General features: G+C 32.6%; 1 protein-coding gene across 1 annotated transcript; it reads right to left on the reverse strand.

Annotated features, from left to right (window-relative positions):
* Positions 1 to 595: 595 nt before the first annotated feature.
* LOC115977784 (pathogen-related protein-like) lies at positions 596 to 1,737 on the reverse strand. Its single transcript, XM_031099802.1, has 4 exons — positions 1,541 to 1,737; positions 1,318 to 1,450; positions 924 to 1,225; positions 596 to 828 (listed from the first exon to the last, which is right to left on the reverse strand). Exons 1-4 carry the CDS (start codon positions 1,670 to 1,672, stop codon positions 682 to 684), a joined length of 714 nt encoding a protein of 237 aa, XP_030955662.1. The 5' UTR covers positions 1,673 to 1,737; the 3' UTR covers positions 596 to 681.
* Positions 1,738 to 15,066: the final 13,329 nt, after the last annotated feature.

Below are 15,066 nucleotides of genomic sequence, written 5' to 3' on the forward strand. Positions count from 1 at the left end.
TATAGGCGAGTGGGGGAGGCAAAACCCAAAGGCTCCCGAGTGAAATAAAGCCTCCAAATTTTACTCAATAGAATTCCAAAAATTAGTCAATCATTAAAAAGAACAAAAAAAATGTTATACTTAAAATATTTTCACAATAAATTTTAAGTGACAAATTGTTATTGATTATTACATTCTACCAAATTAGTATAATATTTACTTATAATATTAAAAATAAAAATAAAATAAAAAAGTATATTTAAGCTATTACAACTAAGAAAGTTCTTGCAATCAGTACGCATATATATATATATATATATATTTTAATGATAAACTTCAATCTATTGCTGAAAAAAAAGGGAACAAAGATGGTAATCTTCCTTACAAACAGCAGCCAAAGCTGGGGGAGAGATTATCCTTATTGAAAGTAAAGGAGATCCTAGAATTTAAAGCAAATCTAGCAGCTTCATGGGCTGAAGAATTGCAACATCTCCTAACCCAAACAAAAGAACAACCGACAGAAAAGTAAAAACTTATCTATCTCAGGCACGCTAAAGATAGTGGCTGGAATGGACCAATCCGCGACACTTCTGGTAGAAAGCTACCTTCCTACTAAAGCTCGACCTTTAAGGTTATTATACAAAATCAAAAGATAAAAAAAGACAAGTGTGATTACATAATCTTCCATTTTAATATCTAATGCTACCCGGTGCTCCTGAGCACAGGGCAGCTTGAACTTGGCTCTTCAGCAGAAGAACCATCCAAGCTAGTGCCTTTCAGAAGACCTCCGAGTAACTGCCCAGGGTCATAAAAGAACTCCACCTTCACTGCTCTCATCTGCTCATCCACCTGTTTCAACATGGAAAAAGAATTGAATTATACAAAAGTGGACAACAATAATAAGAAAAAAGAAGAAGAAAAGAAAGATATTGTTGAAGGGTGACCTCAAAAATGGCAATTCCAAAGAGTTCAATAATATCTCCAGTTGGGGCATGGCCTTTGAAAGGGCCCTCCATATAACCCCAATGCCTGAATTTGTACACCATCACAGGTGGCCCAGTATAAACTTGGAGAATCTCCAAAGCAAAACCACGTGGGAATGTTGTAGTGAAAACTTTATGAGAAGAAGCCGCTGTTTCTTCATCTGGATTGTAAACCCTGAGTTTTTCTGGCAGGGAGGTCTGAAGCAGCGGATTATAGCCTCCCCCAAGTTTGCCTATTTCTTCCAAATTTAAAGCCTTCCCTCCTGACAACACAAATATATATGATAAACATTCCAAGATCACATAACCTTGAAAACTTTGAAATCTAGTTTATTTCTTTGTAATTAATGAATACCATTTACGCTGAAAGTAAATTTCTTGGGATCAATGGATTTAAACTCATCTGGGTCGATCTTATGGAAAAATTCCATTTCCCATGTCTTTACAAAGTTCTGCACCTTTTCTTCAAGTGACCCAGGAAGCCATATCTTCACCAAAAAATAAAAAATAAAAACCTTTGAACTAATCAGATGAGATAAAGATATCACACACACATAAGAAAGGAGAGAAAGGGAGACCTTAGTTCTGCCTTCTTCAAAGAGCTTATTGACAACATCATAGTTAGGTACCCCAAACCTCCATTTGGTGTTCTTCACTTCTTCACTCAAGAAGGATCGATACTTCTCTTGCCCAACACTTGAGGATGCCATTACCTGATCACTTACAAGAAAAACTAATGTTGTTTGAGTTGAATTTCATAGCAAAGAAGGATATTAGATTTATATATTGACTCTTATGAAATGGGAAATGGAAATGAATTAAAAGAATAATTTTAGAATATTCTTCTCTTTTCTTTTCTTGTATGAGAGTTTTAATGGAGGGAATGGAAAATTCATTCTCTTGTTTGGGAGTTTAAGTGGGAGATAATGGAATGGGTAGAGGGAACACTCATTCCTCTCTATTTCCTTAAAATCTCAAATTTTCATTTCCCCTGAAATTGAAAGGAATAGGAGGAAATGAAATTATATTTAATGAATTTTTTTACTAAAACTCCCAAAATACCCCTATATATTCAATCATTTATTTTAAAATAAGGGTCTAATAGTAATATTGTCATAAAATTATTCAATTTCATTCCCTCAATGTTACTCCCAAACACAAGGTTTTCAGATCCGGACCGTTCATTAAACCGTAAAAGGGAGAGGTTCAAGGTTTTTGAGGTCCAACCAAGGTCGAACCGTGATGACGTAATAATTAATTTAATAATTATTTTAATATAAATAAATATATTAAATTAGTATAAATAGAAAATTTAACTAAAATAATCCAATTAAATATAAATATCTATATTTCAAATATAGATTTTCATATCATAACTTTTACAAGACAAATAAGAAATATCAAATCCTAAGCAAATTTAAATATAATATCTATTTATTTATATATTGATTAGTTAAACTTGTAATAATAATAATAATAATTATATAAGAATTAGAAAGACACTCAAATAAATTATTTAAATTATTTAATAATTTTAAATTGAAATAATTATTTAATAATTACTATATACTTAATTGTAAATATCAATTAAAATTAGAGCAATAATAGTACTATAACATTTTATACAAATTTTGTCACAATTTGCCACGTGACAAGACATGAATGGTAGAAATGTAGACCCATAATTTTTTTTCATTATTCACACTTTGCCATGTGTCAAATTATAGCAAAAATTTGTGTAAAATATTGTGATACTATATTACTCTTCAAAGAATAATGTTAGAGATACAAATTATTTTATTAAAAATTTTACAAACTATTGATATGTTGAGTGATTATTAGTAAATAAAAATATGATATTAATGATGGGCCTAGATGAAACCCAATAATAATTTGTGTAAGAGCAATACTCCTCTTAAAAATATTTAAAACACCAAACAATGCATGTCACATCATGCTGGGAAGCTGAAAAAAAAAAAATGAAACTAATAGCTGAAATTTTTTTACTTTTATTAAAAAATTAAAACTATTCATCATTCCAATGTTAGCCACGTGAGAGAATGCTTGTCACACTCACATCATGCTGGTAGCTGAAAAAAATCTCAATCTAATGGTTGAAAATCTTTTGTTTTTATTAAAAATTTAAAAACTTTCATCATTCCAATGCATGTCACGTGAGAGACCTAGGAATTCAAAACACAAAAAGGAGTAACAAAGTAACACAACAAAGAAAGAGAACACATTACAGAGTGATCTCCATCAACAGAAGGAAAAAAAAAAAATGCAGTAGCAAGCGACGAAGGTGTGATCAGCGACTGTGTTGGCAATCTACTGGCTGCTGCTTCAACTAGGCACAGACCCTATTTCGTTGTGTTCTTCTTCTTCCTTTTTTTTTTTTTTTTTTTTTTTTTTGAGGAACTTGTCTTCTTCTTCTTTGGTTCTTTTTTTTTTTTTTTCCTTATAAATCTCTTTGTTCAAGATCTGAAATTATCAGATCTCCTTCCAATCTTTATTCTTCTTCATGCTCTTTCATTTCTTCTAGATTTGATCCTAACTTCATACCAGTGTATTGGCCAAAATTCACCGGAAAAGCTGAAACAAGAAGAAACCGTTCAAACCTCAAAAACCGGTCACGGTTCACAAAACCGAACGATCGGACTGCGGTCCGTGCAGGTCCCTGCTTTTTTGGCATGGAACGGTTCTTCACCCTAAATAGACCGTAAAGCTCAACGGTTCGAGGTTTTTCCAGTCGGACCGTACGGTCCGATCCGGGTTTCAAAACCTTGGGCCAAACAAGATTACTTACATTCCATTCATTTTCATTTCTTTCCATTCCTTTATTTTAAAACATCTAATCAAGGTTACTTAATTCTATTACATTCCTTTCTTTTCCATTCATTTCCCTTACTTAAATACATTCCATTCTTTTCCATTTTCTTATGATCATTCAATTCCATTCTCTTATGAATTCCTAAACAAAACCTTACTTTCCTAACAAGATAATAAGAAATATATGAATTTCAAAAAAATATGAGATAATAAGAAATAGATAAAATACTATTTTAGTCCCTAAATTTTAACAAATGTTTGTTTTTCATCCTTAAATTTTAAAAAGTTCTTTTTTCATTCCTAAACTTTGTAAAGAGTCTTTTCAAGGTTTAGAGACAAAAAATAAAAATGAAAAAAGAACAATTTTTAATTGTTTAGGAATGAAAAAAAAACTTTTGGTAAAATTTAAGGATATAAATAAAACATTTTCAATAGTTTATGGATGAAATGTGAACTTTTTAATAGTTTAGGAACGAAAAATGAACTTCTTAAAGTTCAAGGATGAAAAACAAACTTTCAATAAAGTTTTGAGACAAAAATAGTTAAACACGAATGGTCTCACAAGGTGTGACAGCAACCATACCAACTATGACAAAGCAATTTAGCAATAATGAATTCACCGTTAATGGCGCTATCATGTGTTCTACTATTTCGTTCAATCGAAGAGAAGAAGATGAATTTTGCAACATCAACTGGGTCTGGTAGTAGGATTCTAGTAATTAAGATTTATTAAAGAAAAATTTACTTTTTTTTTTTTTTAATAAAAGAAAATTTTATATTTTAACTTTTGTAGAGGTATTGTATGGGTGGTAGGCTCAGTAGTACGTATCTATGTATATATTAGGCCAAGGGCCCAATCCGAGGACATAAAGTAGTTCGAGAACAGGGAAATACTGTCAGAGGAGTCCGTGTTAATGAATGAAGAGGTGAGCTATGGTCATGAAAGTCCAAAAAAGTGATCCGAGGAGGAATGCTTCCTCGGCTGAGCAAAGCCGAAGTTAGAAAGTGCGGTCTAACATCAAGAGCAACGTTCCAAACAACTCTACTAATGAGGATAAGTATCAGGAATGAACAGGACAGAGGAAGGCTATGAAATATCTAAGGGAAAGCTGCTACCACCGCATTAAATGCTCTGCAGCTAACTCTCTGGTCGCATTAATGAGGAAGCGATATCTAAACAGTATTTTTCAACCTTATAGCTACTCTCCAAAGACTTCAAGAAGGTGCTGATATGACAATAATAAAATCCAACAATCTAATCTATACGTGGAGGGCGGAGATGGAAGGGGGAAGATAGTATAAAATAAAAGGAATGCCCTGAGAGGAGGGGATCAGAGAATTAAGAGAGAAATACTATAGCAATAAGAACTATACTTGTAATTAACTTCAAGAATTATATACGAGAATTGATCTCCTCGGACTATGCTGAGGACGATTTTCATTAGATACAACCAATCTATTTTTACTTTATTGTCATTTGGATCCACTATAATTGCTACCCAACTCATTAGAGCCTAGTTTTCCAACTCATTCTCTACAAATTAATTGTATTGAGCTCTTTGGGCCTAAATCCTTTTAACCTTTGGGCATAGGACTCAAATCCAGTCCTTACAAGTATAATAAATTATGGTATGGACTTTCAAAGGGTTATAAAATAAATCATACTGTTTTGTTTCAAAAGTAACAATTTTTTTCCTTGGTCAAAAGTAATAAATTAAAACTTGAGATTTCAAAAAAATAAAAAATTAACATTTAAGAGTATTAAGGTTCAATTTTTTTTTTTTTTGGGAAAAAAAATATATATATTATAGGATTTCATTTGCTACACCTCTTGAAGATAAGTAGAATTGTCTTTCATAGATGTCGTGTCCTTGAATTTTTTGTTTTAATGGTGATCTCTTTTTTTTTTTTCTTTTTTAGGGAAATGGTGATATATTGACCGTACAATTAATGGGAATAGCCGATTATATAACATTTTCTTTAAAAAATATCAGAAAGTAAACATTGCAAAGTGTTTAAGGTTGGGACCCTTTAAGGTTAGTGATTGGGGAGTACAAATTTTCTATCTCATATATTGGGGAAATTACGCTTTACCATACTAAATTATACACTAGATTACACTTTGCACCCTAAACTATCCGACTGCACACTTTACACTCTAAACTATCACACTTATTACACTTTGTATCCCGGTGTTATTTTTGCTATTAGATTTACCATACTAAACTAAATACTATATTACACTTTGCACCTGAAACTATCCGACTACACACTTTACACCTTACTATCACACTTATCACACTTATTACACTTTGTACCTCGATGTTGTTTTTGCTATTAGATTTACCATACTAAACTATACACTAGATTACACTTTGCACCCTAAACTATCCGACTGCACACTTTGCACCCTAAACTATCACACTTATTACACTTTGTACCCCATTGTTATTTTTGCTATTAGATTTACCATACTAAACTAAATACTAGATTACACTTTACACCCTAAACTATCCGACTACACACTTTGCACCCTACTATCACAATTATTACACTTCGTACCTCGGTGTTATTTTTGCTATTAGATTTACCATACTAAACTATACACTAGATTACACTTTGCACCCTAAACTATCTGACTGCACACTTTGCACCCTAAAGTATAACATTTATTACACTTTGTACCCCGGTGTTATTTTTGTTATTAGATTTAACAGAATTTTGCTGCATGTGACAAGTACATGCTTCTTGCTTAGGTGGAACAAAGTTAAAAGACTGAAACACCCTTTATCATTTCTTCCTCACTTTTTCTCAAATTCCCGTTTGTGGTCTGAGATTATTGCACGTTTTTAGACCCCTTAAAACACAAGTTATTTAACCTAGTTATTTAGCAAAGTGATTACTTAGATAAATTATTCAGATCTAGGTTAATACAATCAAATCATATCATGTAAGTAATGCAGAAATATAAAGAACACACGATATGATAACTCATGAAAACCAAACAGGTAAAAAACCTAGGAAGGATTTAACCTAACTATCCTCAATGTAAAATAGATCCACTATAAAAGAATTGAAGTGTTTACAATAACGACTTAGACCACTAACATCCTATTGCTACTTTGAGTAAAAAACTTACTATCACGAGTAGAAAACTTACTACCACAATCACGTGACAGCTCTAAGTTCACAGATTACTTCTTTCTTTGATCCACAGCAACCACAAGTACTCCCACTTGTGTTTTCTTTAAGTTCTTTAAACAACAACTGAAACGATCACCAAGCTCTCGACATCAATCTTGATTTTGATAACCCTAAGTATGTATAAAGGCAAATACCTCTAGATCTCACAAGAGATTCACATACACAACATATCAACAACCTCTAAAACGTGACTAGGGTTTTTCTTTTTATACTTGAAGCAAAACATAAAACCCTACTCATCATATGAGCTTAGGCTGAGTTGGAAATTCTGCAGAAAAATATCTGCATGAGCTTCAATCGATCGAGTCTAAAATTTTTGATCGATCGAGCCTTGCGGAAATTGAATAATAATTTCCTACAATTACTCGATTCCAACTTTACACATACACACACTTTGAGCAGCCTTAATCTAGACTAAACGTTTTGATCATAGTTTGTCAACATATACATATTGAAGTTCTAATACATTAGTTCCTAATTTCTTAGAACCTAACAAATATGACTCGGAAAATCAAAGAAAATTAGACTTCTTTTATATCTGAATTCTTATCTTTTGAAACAAGGACCTTAAGTTTTCAGATCATAAACGAACCACGTGGTTTTAATTGAGGTGGGCTTTTTCTGGGTAGATGAGGGCATACGTGATCAGGGCATAGTAGATGAGGGCATACATGATCCATTCCCGGATGGATGGCCGGCGCTCAAGTTGCTAATATGTATATGTTGGAATGAGAGGTTAACTCAGTTTTTTTCGGTTATCTTTGCCTTAAAAAAGAAGTCCTCCGAATAACAAACTGTCATGGATACGATGGCTTGAATTCTAGGACAAGATGGCCCAAGATCCTTCGATGGAGGAATTACACTCTACTGCTAATGATATTGCAGCATTATTCAAACAATTTATAAATAGTAAATTATTTGTTTTATTTATTTTTTATGATCTACAGATAAGTATTAGCAAGATGTTAGGTTGCTTGCTTGCAAACAGAAGACTCATCTAGAAATATGTAGTAAGAGTTCTGCTTATTGTACTATTTTTTAATTGTTTGTTAGTTATAATGTATTTTGGTGAATCTTGAATGCAGTGCTAGTTGTGGAAAAAATTGGGTTTTGTTTTAATTGATTTTGAAGAATGGCGTTTCAATCTTTTAACTTTGTTCCACTTAAGCAAGAAACATTTGCTTGTCACATACAGCACAATTCTGTTAAATATAACAACAAAAATAATACCGGGGTGCAAAGTATAATAAGTGTGATATGTAGTTTAGGGTGCAAAATATGCAATCACATAGTTTAAAATATAAAGTATAATCTAATGCATAGTTTAAGAAGGCAAAGTGAAATTTCCTTCATATATTGTGTCTCACTTTATACTTCACCAACGAAATTTAGACAACTAGTTTCTTTCATTAAGTGAGATAACGTATCTCACGTGGTTACCTCATGTGGTTAACTTTTGATTTCTGTCTTTTCCACAGTTTTTATTATTATTATTACTTTTTTCTTTTTGGTTTTGTTTCTTCTCTTTGTGGTCTCGATGTATTCCTTACCACGCACAGGTCTCCAACAGCTTTATTGTCCGCTGTCACATATTTTCCTTTTGTCCTATAGCTTTTTATACTTTTTTATGAGAGATCAATAGCCCCTGCTGTGCCGAAACACGCAAGCAAGTTTCTTGTCCTAATAAGTTCTCTCTCTCGTTTGGTGTAAATAAAATTTGTTATACAATTTTTTCATGGAGTTCTTGTTTCCACTAAACCGTGTCAGTGATATCAACCATAAATTAATGAGAATGAGCTGTGGAAAGCTGTTCCTATCTAAAGATTCACCAAGGGATTGAGAATCGTGCTTTCCACCAATTTATGGAGGTGCTGGTCTCGTATAAAATTAGATTTGATATTGATTGATTAAACCCCATAATCCATTGATACATATCCGACCTTATTTTAATCGAAGCACAAAACCACAATATATCAGTCCAAGCATTCTTCGCTGATAGCTATCAACTAAGTCAATCCTTATCGAATAGAGTTCGATAAAATAATGTAATCTAAAACTTATATAAAATGTTATCCGTATATTCAAATCAGACTGTAATCTTTACAATAATATATATACAATAGAGCAAGCTCCCAAATTAATGCTATGGGAAGTCAATTTTTGAAATGTTCCTGTGGAGGAGCTTCCCGTCCCTAAACTCATTTAAGAATTTCAAAAAACGTGTAAACTACAAAATCCAGCAACCACAAATATTCATTGAATACAAACTTTACAAGAAAGAGAAACTTTTTTCTTTGCACATGTTTCATAATGGAACAAAAGTCAAACGCCATAATCACCATAGACAAGTCACTTTGTCTCTCTCCACACTTGTCTTCAACAACTTTGAATTTTCCACAACCAAGAGAACATGATTTCAAGAAAATTTCATAACATAAACCTAAATCTTAACTCTAAAAGCCAGTCCTTATTAGATAGAGTTTGATACAATAATGTAATCTAAAACTTAAATATAAGGGTGGCAAAATTAGACATGACCTGCGAACCCGACACAACACAACACGAAATTAGCAAGTTATGAGTTGAAGATTAATGAGTTAGTGTCATATTCGGGTTGACACAACTAACCCATTTTGGGTTAGTGTCCAATCCATGGAACTCGTTTGACCTATCTGACCCGTTTAATTAAATAGCATTTTACCAATATACTCTTCAAACCCTAGGTATATAAACTTATTAGTTGTTGTGGTTTATTTTATTTGACATATAATTATTGATTATTTGTGATATTGAGATATGTTTTAGTTTTGAATGATGATTTGTTATGCAGTAACTCATTAGTTCTGAATTTTATATTAAAAATATATATTGTTTTGGTATTTCATAATTCATATCAATTTGGTTAATACTAAATTTTTTTTTTATTTTATAAAATCTAATAAACAGATTGATACGACTGACCCGTTTATTAAATGAGTTGTGTTAGGGTTGAGGAATATTGACCCGTTTAATAAACATGTCAGATTAGTGTTGACCCATATAATCGAATACTCATGAGTTGACATGACACAAACCCGATACGCGAACACAAATTCCCACCCCAACTTAAATCAAATGTTATATGTATATTCAAATCAAATTGTAATCTCTACAATAATATATATACAAGAGAGCAAGCTCCCAAATTAATGCTAAGGGAAGCCAATTAATGAAATGCTTCTATGGAGGAGCTTCCCGTCCCTAAACTCATTCAAGAATTTCAAAAAATATGTAAAATACAAAATCTAGCAACCCCAAATATTTATTGAATACAACCTTTACAATAAAGAGAAACTTTTTCCGCACCATCATCACCATAGGCAAGTCACTGTGTTTCTCTCCACACTTTTCTTCAACAACTTTGAATTTTCCACAAGCTAGAGAACATGATTTCATGAAAATTTCATAACAAAAACCTAAATCTCAACTCTAAAAAATCATTACTCCCACATCAAACCCTCAAAAAGCTCGGTAATGAAAAAACCACTATTTCCTTTCCACAAACCAATAGATCGCAAAATGGGTTTTCAAAAGAACGTGCAAAAGATTCGAAGAAATGGAGAGTTGGTGATTGGTAGTTGGTAGAGAGAGGCGAATGTGTCTGTGACTGGTTTTTAGTAAGGAATAAGACGAACAAGCTTAAGACCACAGAGAGGAAGAAAAAATAAATAAATAAACATAACATAACAAAACAAAAGCAGCTGAACCAGAGGTTAATCTAAGATTTACCTCAACTACGTTAACATTAAAACTCTTACATTATCTCACTTAATGAAAGAAGCTAGCTATCCAAATTTTATTGGTAAAGTATGGAGTGGAGCACAATACATGAGATTGAAGATTTGAACTCATGATTGGAGCCTTGGAATTGACTCGCTTTAGCGACAACTTTGATGTACATTACAAAGAAACTTGTTTGATTAAGAGCAGAATTTTTGAAATATATATATAGACAAAGTTTGGTTACAAACTTGGTTGTATTAGCAACAATTCCCACTAAAAAGTTAACATAACTATATATTTTGAAAATTTAATCGTTAGATTGCATGTTCTTTATATTTTTAACATGCAGGTCAAATTTCATATTAATCAAATATTATTTACTATTTGATCCATAAACTTATTTTTTATGCATAATTTTAAAATACAAATACTTGAAAATTGAACAATTGATTGATAATATAGTTATTGATCTTTAATCTTCTGAAAATTTTATAAGCATGAAAGATAAAAGAAGAAAATATAATCCAATGAGTTCAAGTTAGCTCAACTAGCAAAGATTTTGAGGGTTGAAGAAGAGATCTGGGGTTCAATCCCCAACTACACCAAAAATCAATTAATGCCTTGATCTGATGATAAAGAGTACAATCATCAAAAGCAGACTTCATACGTTGAAACTATTATATATATAATCCAATGATGGACTTGTCAAAATTTTCCAAAATATATATACACACACACACACATCTATATATATAATAATAGGTGAAGCTGAGAGAAACTCAAATTAGAATTCCAAATTAGAGTTCCAATTTTGCGTCATGTGTCCTAAATTATTTATTCTTAAAAAATTTTATTTCTTAATTTTAGAATCAAATGGGGGACCACATCATAAATATTCATCCAAGTAAATTATTAAGTACAAAAACTAAAGAGTCTAGAATAAATGAATCGTAAAAAAAAATATAAAAAAATATTTAAAAAGTGCTTCATAATAATTAAAAAAAATATGGACAATTTACATTTTATACCTAATATTATCCTTACAAAAAATTTTAAAGGGTTAATAAAATATAAAAATGACTATCAAAACTCAAAGAAAATCCTATTGGATTCTAAATTGGAGGTCTAATTTTGTACCATGTGTCCAATTAGATTTCTTAATTTTGTTGCAAACATTTAACAGCACTATGAAAACCGAGGAGTCCAATGAAAAATGAATTAAAAGAGAAACACAATTTCATTACTTAATAGTTAAGAGATTATGGAATTCAATGAGATCTTTCAAATTAGTTTCACTATTTAATGGTTCGGAAATCATGGAATTCAAGGAGATTCTTCAAATTTGATATTATCGATTGTTCCCTTTTATTCACAAAGATCTAACATATTATTCAATGGAAAATAAGCAAAGTAAAGATTTAAAGCAAATAAAAATTTCAAACCCTTTATTGCTTGGGTATTTGGATTTTTATGGTGACTATGAAGTCACCATGAGAAATCCTACCCACAAATATATATATATATATATATATATATATATATATATATATATTTAAAAGGATAGAGGAAAGAGGTTGCTGGAACTAGCTGATTTCGGTTCCTACGTTCAAAATGAAGGTGTTGGAATATAAAGCAGTCCAAAAACACCAATCTTAGAGCCAGGAGCATTTAGGGGGTGCACACGCCATGTGAGCCTAATGGTTGAACTTTCATTTATTCAAGATTTTGCCACTGCTCAACCCCGAACTTTGAACCCTCAGTTGGAGGCCTTATGGACCTCCAAATTTACTGATTCTGGAGCCATCGGAAAGATCTCGGAGTCTACTTTCTAAAGATTCCAGTTTTGTACTGTTTGGAATCCAGGATTCCAGATGAATGAGTTACGCACATCAGAAGTTGACTAGTCCAAACTTTCTACATTTGAACATGATTTTTCTCATTTTACCGGATCGATTCCTATCAATCCGAAGATACTTTGGAGACACCGTTTGTTCCAAGTTGTAGCCTTGTAGGGAAATTTTTCTGCTTAAGAAAGATTTTTTTTTTTTTTTTTTTTCCAATTTTCGTGATGTGTGGGTTTACATGCAAAGTACCTACCAAAGGCTGATTTTGTGTAAAAAGTGAGATTTGCTAGGTGTTTCCACCGACCTCGAATTAGCTCACGTGAGGTATCATTGGAAAGCTCTCAATGCATACTTCCCATCTCAAAAAAACTAAAAGCACAGAAAGACAGCCAATTAAACAATGCAAAATTGCAGTGCAACTAAGTGTTGGGCGTTTTGGCGATTTTGAGATATCTCACTCATTTCAACTGTGATTTAGGTCCATAAGCAGTCATTTTAAAGAGGATTCAGTTTTCTTCTGTATAAGCTCAAATTTCTCTCAATCACATCTTGGTCAACTTTTAGTCAAGCATGGGTTGACTATAGTCAAACTTGATCAAATTTGGAGAAAATGTTTGAAATCATTGATTTTGATTAAAATTGGGGTTTAGGGGCATTCTTGAGCTTGTTTGACCGCGGGACAACCCAATTGAGGCTTCTGTCACTAGGGGAATTTTGGTTATTTTACCTATTGGACAGAAAAATGGGTGAACCAATATTCAACCAAGACAAATTAAAATATTTTTGATAATCCACAATCCCGTGATCGAAATATTTTTGAAATTATTGAAATTTTAACGTAAATCGAGAGTAAACAAAATACAGTGTCAACAACACTTGCACCTAAAAATCACCCACTAATTAAAATTAGCATATTCAAACCCTATTAAAGATTACTCTAGAGTACACCAATCTAAACACAAAAAATTTAAAATATTGGCATAAACTTAATAATTAACCAATAAAATAAATCAATAAATTTTTAGTTGAAAAAATATTCAACCTTAAAATCTATATATATGTGAAGAAAGTAATATGTGAAACAAAAATATATTAAAACAAATCAAAAAATAAGTTTAAGGTGAGAGAGAGAGAGAGAGAGAGAGAGAGAGAGAGAGAGAGAGAGAGAGAGAGAGAGAGAGAGAGAGAGATATCAAAAAAAAAATGCAATTGTGAAGCAAAATGAGAGAACATATTTAAATCTGTCAATATGGAGAGGAAATGGGGAAAAAATGCATTCACCTATAAAGAGGGAGGGAGTGAGGAAGGTGAAAGGTTGGGGGGGGAAGAAAATTACACGTTCAGGAATGTGAAATAAATGAAACTAGTCTATAACCCGTGCAATGCCTGATAATATTAACATAATGTTTTCTCAAAAATACATCTAATTATATACATTACAATGTCACATGAAACAAATCACTTTTTTGTTTCCCTCCCTCTCTCTCTCTCTCTCTCTCTCTCTCTCTCTCTCTCTCTCTCTCTCTCTCTCTCTCTCTCATAAGGAGCATAAAACCTAGAACGATAATGAAAAAATTAATGAGATTTTCAAGCATAACAAAAGTAAATTTTTTAAATTATCCTTGATGTAAACATTGGATACATTGGATGCAATAAATATGTGATGCCTAGTCATTTTCACTGTTTTATCATCTTACAAAGTAAACATGTGATGTAAATTACAACTGATGATGCACAAAAATCGTCAGTGAGTTGATCGTCCACACATGTGCTAATGGGTGTACCTGAAGAACAAAAGAGAAGAGCCAATCAAAGGGGACCGGTGGTGTACCGACGAAAGACCCTCCAAGATTAAGTTAGTGATAGAAGAATCTCCAAGAACTCAAGAGTGCAAGAGCTAGGGAGTATTCACGTACCTTAAGAAGGGTAAGGTTTGTGGTTTATATAGTGGTAGAGAGTTGACCCAAATCCCTTGATATGGGGGAATTTCCTTGTAGAGAGAAGAGTCCCAAGATATTCAGGATCATCTTTCTATATATAAGAGATCTGATTGCGTGGTAGGGCCTTTGGTCATTATGAGCAAGTAATTTCTATGTAAGGATGTGTGAGTGGGCCCCACGCAAGCCCCATGGAAACCCTAGGGGGGTGGATCATCAAGATCGAGGATTGCCTGATCCATTGGCCCACGGGTCAGTCATCCCTTTTAGGGTTAGTCCTCCCTTTAGGGTCGATCAAGGAGGTTCAGTACCCCCATACCAATCAGTCAAAAATTATCCTCATCAACAACCAAAACAAACATAAGATTTTAACTAATTACAATTCACCATCACGCACTCTTGATGCGGTGGTCACTCCACATAGTACCACCAATGAGTTCACACGTTCCTCGTACGATCAAATGGCACCTGCACAACGAAAAGGAATAACCTAGCAGAGAGTACCGGTGTGGTACCGGCCAAACACCC

This window comes from Quercus lobata, chromosome 2, assembly GCF_001633185.2.
Source record: "Quercus lobata isolate SW786 chromosome 2, ValleyOak3.0 Primary Assembly, whole genome shotgun sequence".
In the NCBI taxonomy this organism is placed as follows: domain Eukaryota; kingdom Viridiplantae; phylum Streptophyta; class Magnoliopsida; order Fagales; family Fagaceae; genus Quercus; species Quercus lobata.

Coding starts and splice junctions, on each gene's coding strand:
- LOC115977784 (XM_031099802.1), bottom strand. CDS start 1,672: ATGGCATCCTCAAGTGTTGGGCAAGAGAAGTATCGATCCTTCTTGAGT. Junction 1,451..1,540: donor TTGAAGAAGGCAGAACTAAG/GTCTCCCTTTCT, acceptor TTTTTGGTGAAG/ATATGGCTTCCTGGGTCACT. Junction 1,226..1,317: donor ATTTACTTTCAGCGTAAATG/GTATTCATTAAT, acceptor TTGTGTTGTCAG/GAGGGAAGGCTTTAAATTTG.